Genomic DNA, 16,242 nt, shown 5'->3' on the forward strand with positions numbered 1-16,242 from the left:
TGACCCCTTGTCAACTTAACACACAAACACATCACTATTAAGCCTCAATCCTTACTTTCTTATTCATCTCCAAAATCTAACTTTAAAAGTCCCACAGTCTTTGCAAATTCTTAAAATTTCAATTCCTTTAAAATATCTAATCTCTTTTAAACTTCAAAGTCTTTCAATGATTAAAAGTCTCTTAACTGTGGGCTCCACTAAAATACTTTGTTCCTTCAAGAAGGAAAAATATCAGGGCACAGTCATAATCAAAAGCAAAATCAAACTCTAACTGTCCAATGTCTGGGATCCACTCACGATCTTCTGGATTCCTCCAAGGGCTTGAGTCACTTCTCCAGCTCTGCCCTTTGTAGTACACACCTTGCCTTCTAGGCTCCAGATGCCTGTACTCCACTGCTGCTGCTGTTCTTGGTGGTCATCTCATGGTACTGGCATCTCCAAAACACTTTCTTCTGCTGTAACTAGGCTTCACCAATAGCCTCTTATAGGCTTTCTTCATAGTGCCAAGCCTCAAACTCCTTTGCATGATACCTTCAGTCCTAGGCCATCAATTGCAACTGAGGCTGCCCCTTCACCAATGGCCTTCCATGGCCTCTCACTGTGCTGAGCCTCAGCTGCTATTCATGACCCCTTCATGCTGTCAAAACCAGTACCACCTGGGTGACTCTTACACATTACCAGTTCCTGCTGCAGTACAAGGTACAACCTTGGCTATCTCTGGAACACAGCCTCTTTGTGCTCTCAGAAAACACTTCCCAGAAGATGTCACCTCAATGATTCTGTCTCTTCTTCATCACTGATAAATTCTTAGCATCAGTAGTCCCAGTAATGCAAAGTTTTTGCTTAGTAGTTTTGGTATCTTGTTAATCACAGCTGATTCTTCAACCCAAGCTAACCAAAACCACAGTATCTTCACAATCAAAACAACATGGCACTGATAAGAGTCTTAAATCTTCCATCTAAAATTTTACAAGCCAGGCCTCCATCTTCTGCACTGTTTTCAACATGATCTTCTAAGCTCTTACACAACACCCCACAGAACTCTTAACAACCAATGGCTCTTCTAGCTCAAAGATTCAAAGTCCTTCCACAGTCCTCCCAAAAACATGGTCAGGTTGTCACAGGAATACCCCACTATGCTGGTACCAATCTGTCTTAGTCAGGGTTTCTATTCCTGCACAAACATCATGACCAAGAAGCAAGTTGGAGAGGAAAGGGTTTATTCAGCTTACTTCCACATTCCTGTTGATCACCAGAGGAAGTCAGGACTGGAACTCAAGCAGGTCAGGAAGCAGGAGCTGATGCAGAGGCCATGGAGAGATGTTCCTTACTGGCTTGCTTCTCCTGGCTTGCTCAGCCTGCTCTCTTATAGAACCCAAGACTTTCAGCCCAGGGATGGCACCACACACAAGGGGCCCTCCCCTCTTGATCACTAATTGAGAAAATGCCCCACAGCTGGATCTCATGGAGACACTTCCCCAACTGAAGCTCCTTTCTCTGTGATAACTCCAGCTTATGTCAAGTTGACACATAAAACCAACCAGTACACCAAGGAATATATTTTAAAATGTGATCACTCATACATGAATGCAGGGAATTTGATATACTAGCAGAGAACAACCCAAAATATATTATAAAACTAATTAATTTGTTTATCAAAACAATTAGGATCTTTAAGAATATTTTTTAAAGGAATTACAAGGGCTGGAGTATAGAGTTCTATGGTAAAATACTTGCCCTCCACACAAAACACCCCATATTTGATTACCAGTAATATAAGAAAATAAAATTCTTGACTAAAAGGAATCACAAAATTGATATACTAGACACTAGAAACACAACTGAAAACATTTAAAACACACATGAATAAGCAGTAAGATATCTATCTGTCCTCCATAGGCTGCAAGGCTTACTATTGTAGAATGGCAATAGTCACCAGAAGGATTAATAAAATGTACCACAGATGTTATCAACACACTGGCTGCCTGCTGCCAGTTTTTGGTAGAAACTGGTAAGGTAATTTTAGAATTGTATCAATTTTCAGGATTCCAAATGAGTAAAAAAACATTCTTTAATAGATTTAGATAACTCAGACATGGCTACTCTCAATGATTAAAAGGAAAACTAAGTAAATGAGATTTCAAACTAAAATCTTTTGCTTCAAATGATATTATCAAGGAAATGTGAGACCCACCAAAGGGGAATGATAGTTCTACTTTATTTGTCTGATTGAGACTTGTATCCAGAAAATATGAAGACCTTGCATTTGAACAACAACAAAAAAAAAAAATTCATGTACTCATGCCTGGTACTATAAACGTGTCTAATGAAGTCATGGGCCTATTGGAGACCTTTGTTTTGCCAAGTGATCATGTTGTCAACTGTCCTTTACATATTGATGTTTATATTCACAGATTTGTGCTTGGTCAGAGGAGCTTCCTATTGACTAACCTAACAGTTAATACAGAGATTAAGTGTTTAAAGTGCTGAGAATAAGAGACTATGAGTTTCATCCACAGAAGCAACATGTATATGGACACCCTCTACTCTTCAAAGAGCTCAAAAAGCATCACAGAAGAGAATGCAGAAAGAATGTCAGAGTTAGAGAGGTTCTGAAAGACTACTGTGAAATCCTATCCTCTGGACATGGTATGGTACTGCAAACATGACTATCACTTTAAAAAACACTATGGGAATAGCTCCAAATGTTAAGAACAACATTTTCAAGATTTGCCAATTCTTCTATATAGTGTTTTGAGAATATTAAATATGTACCTACATAAAATTACCCATAAAACGTCAAATATCAAGCCAGAATTGTCTAACAGACCATAGAATTCCAAGCCCTGACTTAGGTAACAAACATACTTAGGGGTCCTAAAATGGAATGTGTGGGAGGAACACTAAATTTGGGAACACTAAAAAGCTTATTAATATGCAGTGGACAAAGAAAAAATGAAAATGAAATGTGTTATGAAACTGATAATTTTCTTCCAGGTCTAGTCTGTGTAGCAGCACAAACCTTCCCCACAGCCTTGCTTCATAATGTAAAACAAGCATACTTTGCGCTGTGTATGCATCATGTAACATAACAATAATGGATGGTGCGTGAAACACATGAGCTCAGATTTGAAATCATTGTGTTTTAAGCTATACACTTTTAACACTAAACACAAAATTTTCTATTGTTACAAAAGGATACTCATTTAATTATAGAAAATTAAGATTTTCAATATTCTCCTGCCAGCATTCCTCAGCAAATAAGTATTAAGTTTATATACATAATTTATATAACTATATACTTATGGTCACATAAAATCTGTGCAGACATAAAAAGAAAAAGAAAGGATGCTGAAGAGGCTCAGTTTTAGAGTGCCTAGAAACATATTGTCAGAGTGGCCAGTCATACTTAAACCAGCCCTGGAAACATAGGAGTTGGCCTGGTGCCAATAGGAATTGTTTAATGTCCACATTTTCTTTTTATTCTTCCTTAGCACAACAAGCTGCAAACTAGGTAATTATTACACATTTCAAATTTCAAATTTTGATTACATCTGCAAGATATCATTCATGTGATTTTGGCACAAAACCCTAAATGGAAATAAAACACATGCTCTTTGAGTTTTGATGGCACTACATTAGAGAACCTATTTAACACACTAGTTTTTTAAGCCACACCTGTTTCTGTATATGTATTATAATTCCTTAATACAATAAAAATGTTTTAGAAGCAATAACTATATTTGACACTGGACTTCACCATCACATGCTTTCACTAGCACATTGCAGACGCTTAAAAAATTAGGGATTCTCTTAGGACTGCATTTATAACTAATTCTGAGCCACATAAGAGACATACTTAAAAAACACTAGTAGATCAGATGTGGTTCTTAATTCTTTGTATAATATTTTAGCAGGAAAAACTAGCTGAAGTGTTAGGAAAGATGACAAAGAATTAGCTAGCTTACCTGAATACATGCTTCATCAATTTTGCCCCTTTCAGGATCCATTTTGAAGTGTGCAGTTTTTTGAAAATGGTATATCACAGGAAGTGATATGGACTGATTTTTTACAATGCAAAGGATATCTGAATGTTCACCCATGTGACAAGGTGGAAAAGTAAGTGATTTTCCTGGATCAAACTGTAATATGACAGGAAGTCCAGAGCCTGTCAGTGCTAATTCCAATTTTTGAAGTCGATTACCTGAAAAAAATAAAAAAAGTATTAAACACAGTAAGGAGTGTTCAGAAAATCAAAAATGTATTTGTCCAGATCACATGATAACAGTCTAAAAATATGATGAGAATTGGGAGCCCCACAAAAACATGAGCAAATGCAGTGACTGCCTTCTCTGAGCTACACATAATTTTGGGTCTTGACACAGTCGCAAATAAAATAGAATCTACTTTGATGGATTTATATTCTGCAGATTAAGACTGACAGTGAGTAACTACATTTATAACACTCACAAAGGACTATATGTAAAGGCAAAGTAGAGTTAAGACAGAATACAAAACCTTACGGACATTGTTTTAGGTAGAGATATTCGAACAGGCAACTTTTATATACACAGTAACATTTGGCAGTCATTCAATAGAAACAAACAAGTATGAAAAGTATATTCTAAGCAGAAAAAACAGAGTCAGGAGCTCTAAAGTACAAAATAGCTTCTCATGTTCAAAAACAACATAAGAAAACAAGAATAAACGTTACCTCAGGGTAAAGGATTACACAAAGTAATATCGAGCAAATGGACCTAAGAAACAAGCTAGTATAGCCATTTTAATATGTAACAAAATTGACCTCAAACCTGAACTAATCAAAAGAGATAGGGAAGGATACAGCATACTCATCAAAGCAAAAGAATCCACCAAAAGACATTTCAATTCTTAACATCTCTGCCCCAAACACAAGGGTACCCAAGTTTGTAAAAGAAATAAGCTATAGTTTACATCAAACGTAGTTAACCTCACAGACAACTGGAACCTCCAGAGAAATATAAATACATAACTTAAAAGCCTATAACTCCATCAAATTGAAAAATCTAAAAGAAATGGATAATTCTGGCCACATAAACCACTTACTAAAGTTAAATCAGGATCAAATAAATATTTTACATCTACTTATAACCCCCAAAGAAATAGAAATACAATTCACAGACCACATGAAGCTCAAGAAAAGGAAGACCAAAGTGTTAGTTGCTTTGGTCCTTCTTAGAAAGGGGAACAAAATACTCACAGGAGCAAAAATAGAAACAAAGTGTGGAGCAGAGACTAAAAGAAAGGCCATCCAGAGACTGCCCCACCTGGGAGTCCATCCCATATAGTTACCAAACCCAGACACTATTGTGGATGCTAACAAGTGCTTGCTGACAGGAGCCTGATACAGCTGTCTCCTGAGAGGCTCTGACAGTGCCTGACTAATACAGAAGTGGATATTCACAGCCATCCACTGGACTGATCACAGGGTCCTCAATGGAGGAGTTAGAGAAAGGACTGAAGGAGCTGAAGAGGTTTGCAGCCCCATAGGAAAAACAATAATATCAATCAACCAGCGCTCCCATGGTCTAAACTACCAACCAGGGACTACACATGAAGCAACCCATGGCTCCACCTGCATATGTAGCAGAGGATGGGAGGAGAGGCCCTTGGTCCTATGAAGGCTTGATGCCCCAATATAGGGGAATTTGGGGGAGGGGGAGACAAGCATGGCTGGGTGAGTCGGGGAGCATGCTCATATGAGCAAGGGAGGGGGCATGGGATAGGGAGTTTCAGCGGGCCAGGGAAAGGGAATAACATTTAAAATGTAAATAAAGAAAATATACAATAAAAAATACAAATAGAAATAGCAATTACAAGTTATCCAATGACATAGAATCAGGGCCACATTTTAGTGCAGATTTCTTCCAGGCTTTCAAAGAAGAGGTGATACTAACACTTGTCAAATAATCCCACAAAATGAGAAACAAATGGAACATTGCCCAATTCACTTCATGAGGCCACAGCTACCCTACACCCAAACCACATAGAGACTCAACAAAGAAAGAGAAATGCAGACCAATTTCACTTATGAATATAGTTGCAAAACCACTCAATGTAATACTTTCAAAACAAGTGGTAGCACATCAAAAAGATCATACACAATGATTAAGTAGGCTTCATCTCAGAGATGTGGGAATGGCTCAATTTACAAAAAAAAATCAAGAAATGTAATACATCGTATAATAAAACTACGAAGAATAAATGCACATGATCATATCATTAGATGTTGAAAGGATCTTTGAAAACTGCAAGATCTCTTTATGATGAAAATCCTGGTGAGACTAGGAATACAAGAGACAAACCTAAACATAATAAAGGCAATTATACCAAGCCTACAGCCAAATTAAATGGGAAAAAATTCAACACAATTCTACTAAAGATCAAGACAAGGCTGTCTACTCTTTCCATATATATTCAATACAGTACTGAAGTCTTAGCTAAAACAATAAGGCTACTGAAGGAAATGAAATAAAAGGGATAAAAATTAGAAAGGAGGAAGTCAACATACCACATTATGTATATAATATACATAAGCAACCCAAAAAAATCTACCAGGGTATTCCTACAGTGGATAAAAACGTTCAGCAATGTGCCTGGATACAAAATTAACTCAAAACAATCAGTAGCCCTCTGATAAACAAATGATAAATGGACTGAGAAATAAATCAGGGAAACAACATATTTTACAGTAGCCTCAAATAATATAAAATATCTTGACATAAGCCTAAGTTAGCAATTGAAAGGTTTGTGTGAAAAAACTTCATTCTTTGAAGAAAGAAACTGAAGAAGACATCAGATTATGGATAGATCTCCCATACTCATGGATCAGTAAAATTAACATAGTAAAACTGGCAATCCTACTACAAGCAATCTAGAGATTCAGTGCAATCCCCATCAAAATTCCGACACAATTCTTTACAAACGTTGAAAAGGCAGTTCTTAACTTTATACAGAAAAACAAACACCAGGATAACTGAACAATAAAAGAAGTGCTGGAGATCTCACCATTATGAATCTCATGTAGTACTACAGAGCTAAATTAGTAAGAACCCCATGGCACTGGCATAAAAACAGATACCCTTTTCAGTGTGATCAAACTGAAGAACCAGACATAAATCCACACACATAGAGACACCTGATTATTGAAAAAGAAAAAAAATGGTCAATTATACACACTAGATAAAAACAAAAAAGGCAGCATCTTCAAAAATTGTGCTGGACTAACTGGATGTCTACTCACATGTGCTATTTCTAAGAAAAGGGATTGTTCTCTGCAAAATGACAGCATTTAATAACGTTATTAACTTTATACTTACTTTTCATGGTGTTGGAGTTATCATCTCTCAAAAATCCATCTTTACTTCCCACAAAATCAAATCTCACAAAGAGAGCATAGTCTTGCCTATGTGCAGGTCCAACATCCTTTTTAATATCAACTACTAGCCTGCAAATATCATAATCCATTATTCTTAATGCACAGATGACATATTTTGGTCATTTATCAGTATATATTATTAGCCTAATATTTAAATCTATGCAAACATATGGAAATGAATAAAAATACAGCTGTTATCCATTTCCCAAATTTACTAACAAAGCAAGACCTCAGAGCATAAAGCTCAGGGAAAAATTAATTAATACAAATATTTCTAAGACAAGACTAGCTTAAATGTACCAACTTTCCAAAACCTACATCATATGCCATAGTGTATTTTTTTCCTAGAAGAATTCTTTGTAGTTAAGGAATCTATAAAAACACATATCACCCCAGTAGTAACCTCTGTTATGTATTTGTTTTCTCTAGTGAACTAAATTTGTATTACTTATCATGTTCATGGTAGTGGATAAGTAATTAGAGAACATGATTTGATAGGAGTCAGAACTTCTTAGAGAAATGTAAAGGAAGGATGGAAACAAAAGAAAGATTCAGATATAGATAGATTATACCATAGGTTTGGCCATTGACTATATTTATGTAGCTTACCTACGTTACCTCTTTTGCCAGTAGATACTCAAATATGCAAAAAAATTGATGTGTAATATTAAATTGGAATACATGTAGTGTTCACAACATATTTAACAAAGACTTCAAATATTCACATCTAAATTTCCATACTAGATTCCCAAATAAAGTTAAATGCTGTTATAGAAAATAAAATTTGGGTTTGTTTCAAAGTAGTTAAGGGTAGAGGAGGCTGAAGAGGTGGCTCAACAGTTAGGATAACCCAGACTAGGTGACTCACAACAATGTATACACTCATATAAAAAACACAGACATACACATAAAATAACATAGTAATATTGTGTGTGTTGAACACAGTTTTATAGATTTCTCAAAAAACCTTCCTATACAAAATATCATTAAGACAATTTTTATTATATGAGTAGGGCAATTATTGATTAGCTTTCTGCATTAGTTTTGTTTTTTTTGGGTTTTTTGTTTGTTTGTTTGTTTGTTTTCTTGCTTGCTTGTTTTCTTTTCTTTTGTTTATTCCTGTTGATATAATAAAGCAACAGAAAAGATAAAGGTTTATTTTAGTTCACAATTCCAGGTCAAATTCCATCAAAGCATAGAAGTCAAGGCAAAAATGTAAAGTAGTAAGTAGCATAATAGTCATAGTGCAGAGAAACATCTTGTTTGATGTTTCCAGAGAGAAATAAACACATATGCTTTAAGTACTCAGTAAGCTTTTTCTATTCTTATACAGCATAAAATTCAAAAACAGAGAATAGTACCACCTACTTTCAGAATGGGTCCCTTCACCACTTAAGGCAATCTTCCATATACATGACCATAGGCCAATCTGATGTAAGTAACCAGTCTAACCATCATGTCCTCTTAAATTAAACACAGCTCAGCCTTCAAAAATATGGTATCACTAAGTGACAATGTTATAATAGAAGTCCACTGAACATTACCTTCTCACAGAGAAAAATTGTTACAATTAGGTGGGTTATTTACACACAAACATACTAAGGTATGTTGTTGGTTTAACATTGACGGGATTCAGTCAGAAAGGATTTTATCCTGGTAAGAGCATATTTTTGCCTTCTAACATGTTTCACTATGATATCAAACAAGTCTGGTTAATGTAAAGCTACTATAATTTTCATTAATAATTGACATTACAATTTAATTTGCTTTTGCTTACTTTGGGCTGAAACAAAATGTAATGACAATCTTTTGATAAGGGAGTAAAGTCCCTTCGTTGGGAATGCAGGACATAAAATCAGTCATATCTATGTTCTTTATTTTGTTTAAGTAGGAGAGATTATTTAATGCAATATCTGTCCTTTGGTGAATATTTGCTCCCTGTAACATAAGAAAAGACAAAAAAATCATAGTAGGGCAAAGTAAATAACATATTTTAAAAAGTTTTTAAATTTTGCAGAATGTTGAAAATGAAGAATATTTGTCTATAAAGTAGCATATACCTAAATTTGACTAAGGCATATGATCCAATTCAAAGCTTGAGGAGAATCAAGTTAGTCAGTGATTTGCAAGAAGCACGCATCTGTTTTAATTCAGACATGATGTGCCACTTTTGCTCAGTTCACTTACCAGCTCTTCTCCAACACAATCATCTTGCATTATTGCCACCCAGTTTACAGTTTCAGGGCTATTGTTATACAGAATAGCATGCTCAATTTTTGATGTTCCAAAGAACACAGAACCAAACCGTATACATTCCAATTTCCTTTCACTGTTCATGTAAAACAATTCAATTATCTGTTCAACCACACGCACTTTGATGTTCAAGAATGTATCAGGACGACCTTGCAAACTCACTCTATAAGAAAATAAGATATGTACATGTGTAAGTATTTTCATTATAAATTGATATATTTAATTTCATCTAAGTATTTGGATCAAGATTTTTTAAATGGCATCATAACTAACTCAGAAGATGGAGGGCACCTCCTTTCATATACTGCCAGAGTTTATCAGATCCTATAAAGTGAAATATGTGTATCCTAACTTAGTCTGTTCTTGAAACAGCAAAGTTGGAAAACTAACTAATGATGTGACACCAGAGAGTCAATGGAATGTTAATACCATTATTTATTTCATAAAAACAAGAGCTATATATGATTTATAAGATTAGCTCAGGAAGTCTAAGACTCCATTCTAACTCATTCCAACCCAGGCCCAGCACAAGTTCATCTACATGCAAATACCACAATTACCTAAATAAAAAAAATCTCAGAAAAAATTTGCTAAAGAAAAAAAGTTTCCAATAAAATTTGGTTTCTCAAACTAATTTCAGTTCTCATTTAGCATTCTTGTCATGTCATTTTTCCTTTCTTATCAAGTTAACCCCAAGAGTTACCACAAATAACTGGCTACTCCTAAACTATCACCAAAATACTCATTTATATTTTACTATAACTGTGAGCATTATCCACACCAATCTCAACATATCTGTCCTTCTTTAGATTTTGGACATCACACACTTCCCTAGATTTTCATTCTAACTCACACATGCATGATGTAACTTTCGTTCTAAAGCATGGATCCTCTGTAAACTATTGTTTCTCTCTTACCCTTTCATATTCTGCTCTTCTTTTCAACTTAATTCACAATACTTTGTTTCTACCACCACTATACCCCAAATACCCTGTACCCAACTCCTCTGGACAAAGCTGCTTTCTGGAGCTTAGGAAAAGTCTAATAAGCCATAACCATAAACTTGATGATGATTCTGAAAATGAAATTCATCCCACTGTCTCACATCTGAACTACTTTCGGCACATCCTTTCTCCTTTGTTCAATAACTCATCAAGTGAGTTAAACAGGCTTGTAGAAAATACCTCAAATCTCTACAACGCTCTCAATTTTTCCAATTTGAACCTTAGCTCTGTCCTTTCCTATTGCGTTTTTGCTTTGGTTTTATAATATTTAGTCAGACTGTCAAGTCATTCTTGAACTGCCTGATTTGCTTCATGCACTGGTGTTACTGTGGCTTTCTGAAATGTAAACTGACCCTCAGATTAATTTTTATGCTTCAAAATAGAACCTAACCTCATATCAGGCTCACAACTGTATCTCAAAAACCACAACTGTGGCCTTCAGCAAGAAATACAGCTTCCATATCATATACAGTCACCAAACCCAGACACTATTGTGGATGCTAGGAAGTGCTTGCTGATAGGAGCCTGATATAGCTATCTCCTGAGAGGATCTACCAGTGTCTGACAGATACAGAGGTGGATGCTCTCAGCCAACCATTGGACTGAGCACAGAGACCCCAATGGAGGAGCTAGAGAAAGGACCCAAGGAGCTGAAGGGTTTGCAGCTCCATAGGAGGAACAAAAATATGAACCAACCAGTAACCCCAGAGCTCCGAGGGACTAAACCACTAAGCAAAGAGTACACATGCTGGGACTCATGGCTCCAGGAGCATATGTATAGCAGAGGATGGCTAAGTTGGTCATCAATGGGAGGAGAGGACCTTGGTCCTGAGAAGGCTCTATGCCCCAGTATAGGGGAATGCCAGGGCCAAGAAGGAGTGAGTGGGTTAGTTAGCAAGGGGAGGGGATACCAATTGGAGGGAAAACCAGGAAAGGGGATAACATTTGAAATGTAAATAAAGAAAATATCTAATTTAAAAAAAAGAAAAAAATAGAAATACAGCTTATATGCAAGGTAGCAGCATACACTTACATACATACACACACGCACACACACACACACACACATGCACACACACACACACACACACGCATGCCTGCACACACATGTGTATGCACACACAGAAACACACAAACAAGACTTATAAAAACTTAAAGAAGCTTTATAAAATATCTCCATTACTATATGAATTGCAATATTTTATATTTTATTACTTTACCTATAAGTGGTCACTCAGTGTATTAATTGCACATTCCATGTATAAATGAACTGAGGCAAATCTCATAAAAATGCTGCCCCATAGACTCTTTACTGGATCCTGTGCCATTTGTTTGTTTTAGTCTTACCTTGCATCATTCCCTTGTTCAACTTTTTCTCTGATCCTTCAATGGAGTACAGTTATGTCTAAAATTCCAAACCTGCTACTTTATTTTATTTTATTTTATTTTTATGAGATATTTTATTTATTTACATTTCAAGTGTTATCCCCTTTCGTGGTTCCCCCTGAGAAAACTCCCTATCCCATCCTCCCCTCCCCCTGCTTCTATGAGGATGTTCCCCAAAAAGCTTGGAATACACAACATACAATTCATACAACGCATGAATCTCAAGAAGAAGGAAGACCAAAGTGTGGATACTTTGGTCCTTCTTAGAAGAGGGAACAAAATCTGCTACTTTCTCTGCCTGAAATAACTTATTTAATCCAAGTTATCATCAACATTCACTTACACACACACACACACTCACACACCCAAAACATGCGCTACCTGGATCTTAATTAGTGATGAGTGTGTGATTCAACTACAAATTTGTTAGTGGAATACTTGAACCATTTACTCATATGCACAAAACTATACTTGGAGCTGCTGTTAAGTATATCCATATGCTGTTCTCAAGTACTTTCCATTGCCAAATACAATCTATACTTGTTTATCTTGACATAATAGGAGTCACTAAATGAACTACTAGCAAGTGAAAAAAAGGAAGAGTTGGTGAACAAACAAGCAATCAATCTGAACAAAGATGAGTTCCATATAAGCATTTTTTTAAAAAAGTACTATGTATTTACCTTGCCATTTCATTTACAATTTGGGCCTGGGCTGCACAGAAATCCACTTTGATGACCACTGATGTTTTAGCCTTTACAATACCACTACTTGGAGAAATGACAATAGGTAACTGACCATGGTATTCTGCTTTAAATGTCCCTAAGGAAAATAAGAGACACAGTTTATAATTAGATACTTAAAATAGATACATATTACACAAATAGCCCACTGTGGAACAAAAATAATAGCTTCTATTGTAATTACAGATACTGACATCACCGAACAAATCTAAACCCAGCATTAGAATTCAACCTTCATCAGGAGTTAAAAATACTCTATATTCATTTGGGGAAAATACTAAGAGCTCTGAATATCCACATGCATGCTCTCCTACCCTTGTTCTAACCTGTATGATCAACTACTTATATCCATTTTATTAATCTCTACAGTATGCAGTAGATGCTTGGGAAAAAAATCTACTTTTTGTCCAGGTTTTTCTAATTAATACATGAAGCAATTAAGTGTGAAACATGGTCAATTTCACACCCAGAAAGCCAGTTTTCTCTTAGTGCTTTAGTGTTGGGTTCTTTTACAAAAAATATTTACCCTGCTCTACAGTTTTCATTTGTGTCATTAAAAAAAAAATTCACTAATACTCCATTCAAGTTAAATCTGAATTTTAATTCAGAGAAATGTCATATATAATGCAACTACAACTTGGAGAGATTTCAGACTAAAATGAATATATCCCTAAATGATTATGAATGAATAAGTTAAGGAAGAATTTGAAAAGCAAAATATTTTTTCCAATCAAATATTACTCTAAAATATTACGAGTCTTCAGAATTAAAGAACCTTAACCACTTACCTAAAGAGACTCTATTCTTCACATTGGAATCAAACTGAAAATGAAACTAATATTCTCTTAGTGCTCCCACACAATGAATATTCACCCTTAAAGGACCAAATCACTCAAAGCTAAATGAATATGATTTAAATAGAAATAGCTAACAGTTTTATTCTTGTATAACTTTTGAAGAAATATGCAGTGGGATAGATTGTCCTTGTATTAATAATTCCCAACGTTCAAGTGGGAAGCTAAGAAAAAACAATGTAGAGGTAAAGATGATTGGAATTAAGATCTTCTTACGTATTCATCATGCAGTCTCAGGGAGACAGTGGCTACCTACTAGTCCTCGTATTAGATTGGGAAACAAGGCAATTAATGTTGCTGACCATCTAAACAAAAGAATGACAGACTAGATCCATGGCTGCCATCAATAAAAACTGTACCTGACAACATATACTTTTATGAAAACATCTGGGCCACAATAAAAAATTTCTAAAAATAATCTAACCTGGAGGAAAGTGTTCTTTCAGTAACAAATGAATAGATTATTAAAAGCCTTCAAGGGATCATGATGTGAATGCCAAGTTGAATATTACAAAGAGAAGAAAATTTTATGTCCATGATGAAACAGGTATTATACCAAAAATTTGGGTATATATCTAAGTAGCCATCATATATTTACATTCTCTCCTCATGAATAAGGAAATCTTAAATTCAATTTCTTTAAAAAACACTTGTCCCATATGACCCATATGATACAGCTAAAGAGTAAGGCACTAAGGTCTAGTTCAGACTCTGGATGAGCCTAACAATAATGTTATTTCTATGACATAATTCTGCCTCTCATTCTCAGAAAAATCACCAGTCATGTAACAAAAAGATCGTGTTAATACAGATTTTAAGACACATGTTCAATTTTCCTGAATGATTGGGTATCTATCTTTTGTAGTCACAACACTTAAGTGACCTTGATTTTCAGCTATTTCAAATGATAGACAACTTTTCTTTTCTTTTCTTGATGACTCAGAAATTCTATTATACAATATGCACATTTAAAATAATAATAGTGACTCTTCTAAATGTGTGAGCTTATATGACACAAAATATTTACCAGGTGCTCTGCCATGGTTAATAATAGTAATCTCTTTACAATGCACTTTACTATTGGCAACCAATGTGCCAAAATCAACTACTGGTACAATTTCCAGTTGACAGGCTGGAATCAGCCTAAGAGAGAAAAAAAAGCACACAATTATGTTTAACCAATTAGTAACATCTTCATAGTTAGGTCCATGGAGACTAAACATACACACACACATATAATACTTTATATACACTTTTAACTCCTAAAAAACCATTTCAGTTTATCTATGAGTCCATTGATAACACTGTTGTCAATATGAGAAACCATACAATAACATATGTAAGATATAATACACACCATTTTTAACAAGAAAAAATGGACTTTAAATATAGACATTATTTGACAGACTACTCATTTATCTCAATTTAGTGTTACTCTAACATACTTGACATTCCTTTTGGGAATATCCAAATAAATGCATTAAATGTTTTGAAACTTGTTAAAAAGGAGGAACTGACTTCAATACTTTGAATGATATAAAATATGTTAAATTAAAGAAAGGACTGATACTATAACAGAACATTTGGGGAATATTATAGTTACATTCTGCTGTTGTGATAAAGCAAATATGGACCAAAACCAGCTTAGGGAGGAAAGGATTTATTTGGTGTACATATCTAGATCCCACTCTATCATTGAGGACTGATAGCATAGGAACTCCAGCAAAAGCAGAGGCAGGAAGCACACTACTTATTGATTTGCTCCCTATAGCTTGCTGGGCTTGCTTTCTTAAACACCCATGATCATCTGACCAGGGGAGGCACTGCCCACAGTGGACTAGACCCACCCACCCTCCCACCCCCCTCAATCATTAATCAAGAAAACACACCCACTTGACTACAAGATAATAAAGAAAAAAAAGATAATAAAGAACTTCAACTGAGGGTCTCTATTCACAGGGTACTCTGTATCAGGATGATCAAAACATGTATGGGGTATAAAACAAGATCTCTACACAAAGAAATTTGACTTATTATACATGTCTTTAATGTGGTCACATACGGTATATATGTAATGTGCATTTTCAGATATCTTTTAAAACTTCATTGTCACATAGGAACAAATCTCATGACATGCTGAGTTTCTATTTAGAGTATAAGCACTACTTTTCAGGATGCTCTTAAATTATTAGTACAATTTAGTAACAAGAAAATTCTTTTAAGACAGGGATGTGCCGATTATGTACTCAGTTAGAGGAATATCTAGGACTTTAATTACATACCCAAATACAGGAATATCTAGGACTTTATTTCCTACACAAATAAAGATGTGATCAAATGTGTCTTCATTTTTTTTAGGACGATATTCCACCATTGCTGTCATCTGAAGGCCAGAAGCAAGCTCCTTATCCAGATTGGATAACAACAATTTGAACTTTTGTGGAAAAAAGATGAAATCAACACTATTAGTTCCTTATAAGGAATTATTACAAGCAGCTATAGCTAGGGAGTGTGCATCTATTAAGCACAGATCTTATCCCCACTTAACTTTAAAAAAAAACTTTTTAAAACTTTAAACTGATAAA

At 35.2% G+C, this 16,242-nt stretch overlaps 1 protein-coding gene across 1 annotated transcript in view; it reads right to left on the bottom strand.

The window, feature by feature from the left end:
- Positions 1-16,242, bottom strand: part of Cfap47 (cilia and flagella associated protein 47) — a 223,010-nt gene that overhangs the window by 205,053 nt on the left and 1,715 nt on the right. Inside the window, exons 2-8 of the mRNA XM_031363967.1 lie at positions 15,940-16,091; positions 14,685-14,800; positions 12,744-12,882; positions 9,605-9,833; positions 9,195-9,355; positions 7,359-7,486; positions 3,969-4,204 (exon numbers count right to left, since the gene is read on the bottom strand). Coding sequence (XP_031219827.1) covers positions 3,969-4,204; positions 7,359-7,486; positions 9,195-9,355; positions 9,605-9,833; positions 12,744-12,882; positions 14,685-14,800; positions 15,940-16,091 — 1,161 coding nt within the window. The remainder of the gene's footprint in view (positions 1-3,968; positions 4,205-7,358; positions 7,487-9,194; positions 9,356-9,604; positions 9,834-12,743; positions 12,883-14,684; positions 14,801-15,939; positions 16,092-16,242) is intronic.

Source organism: Mastomys coucha, chromosome X (assembly GCF_008632895.1).
Source record: "Mastomys coucha isolate ucsf_1 chromosome X, UCSF_Mcou_1, whole genome shotgun sequence".
Lineage (NCBI taxonomy): Eukaryota > Metazoa > Chordata > Mammalia > Rodentia > Muridae > Mastomys > Mastomys coucha.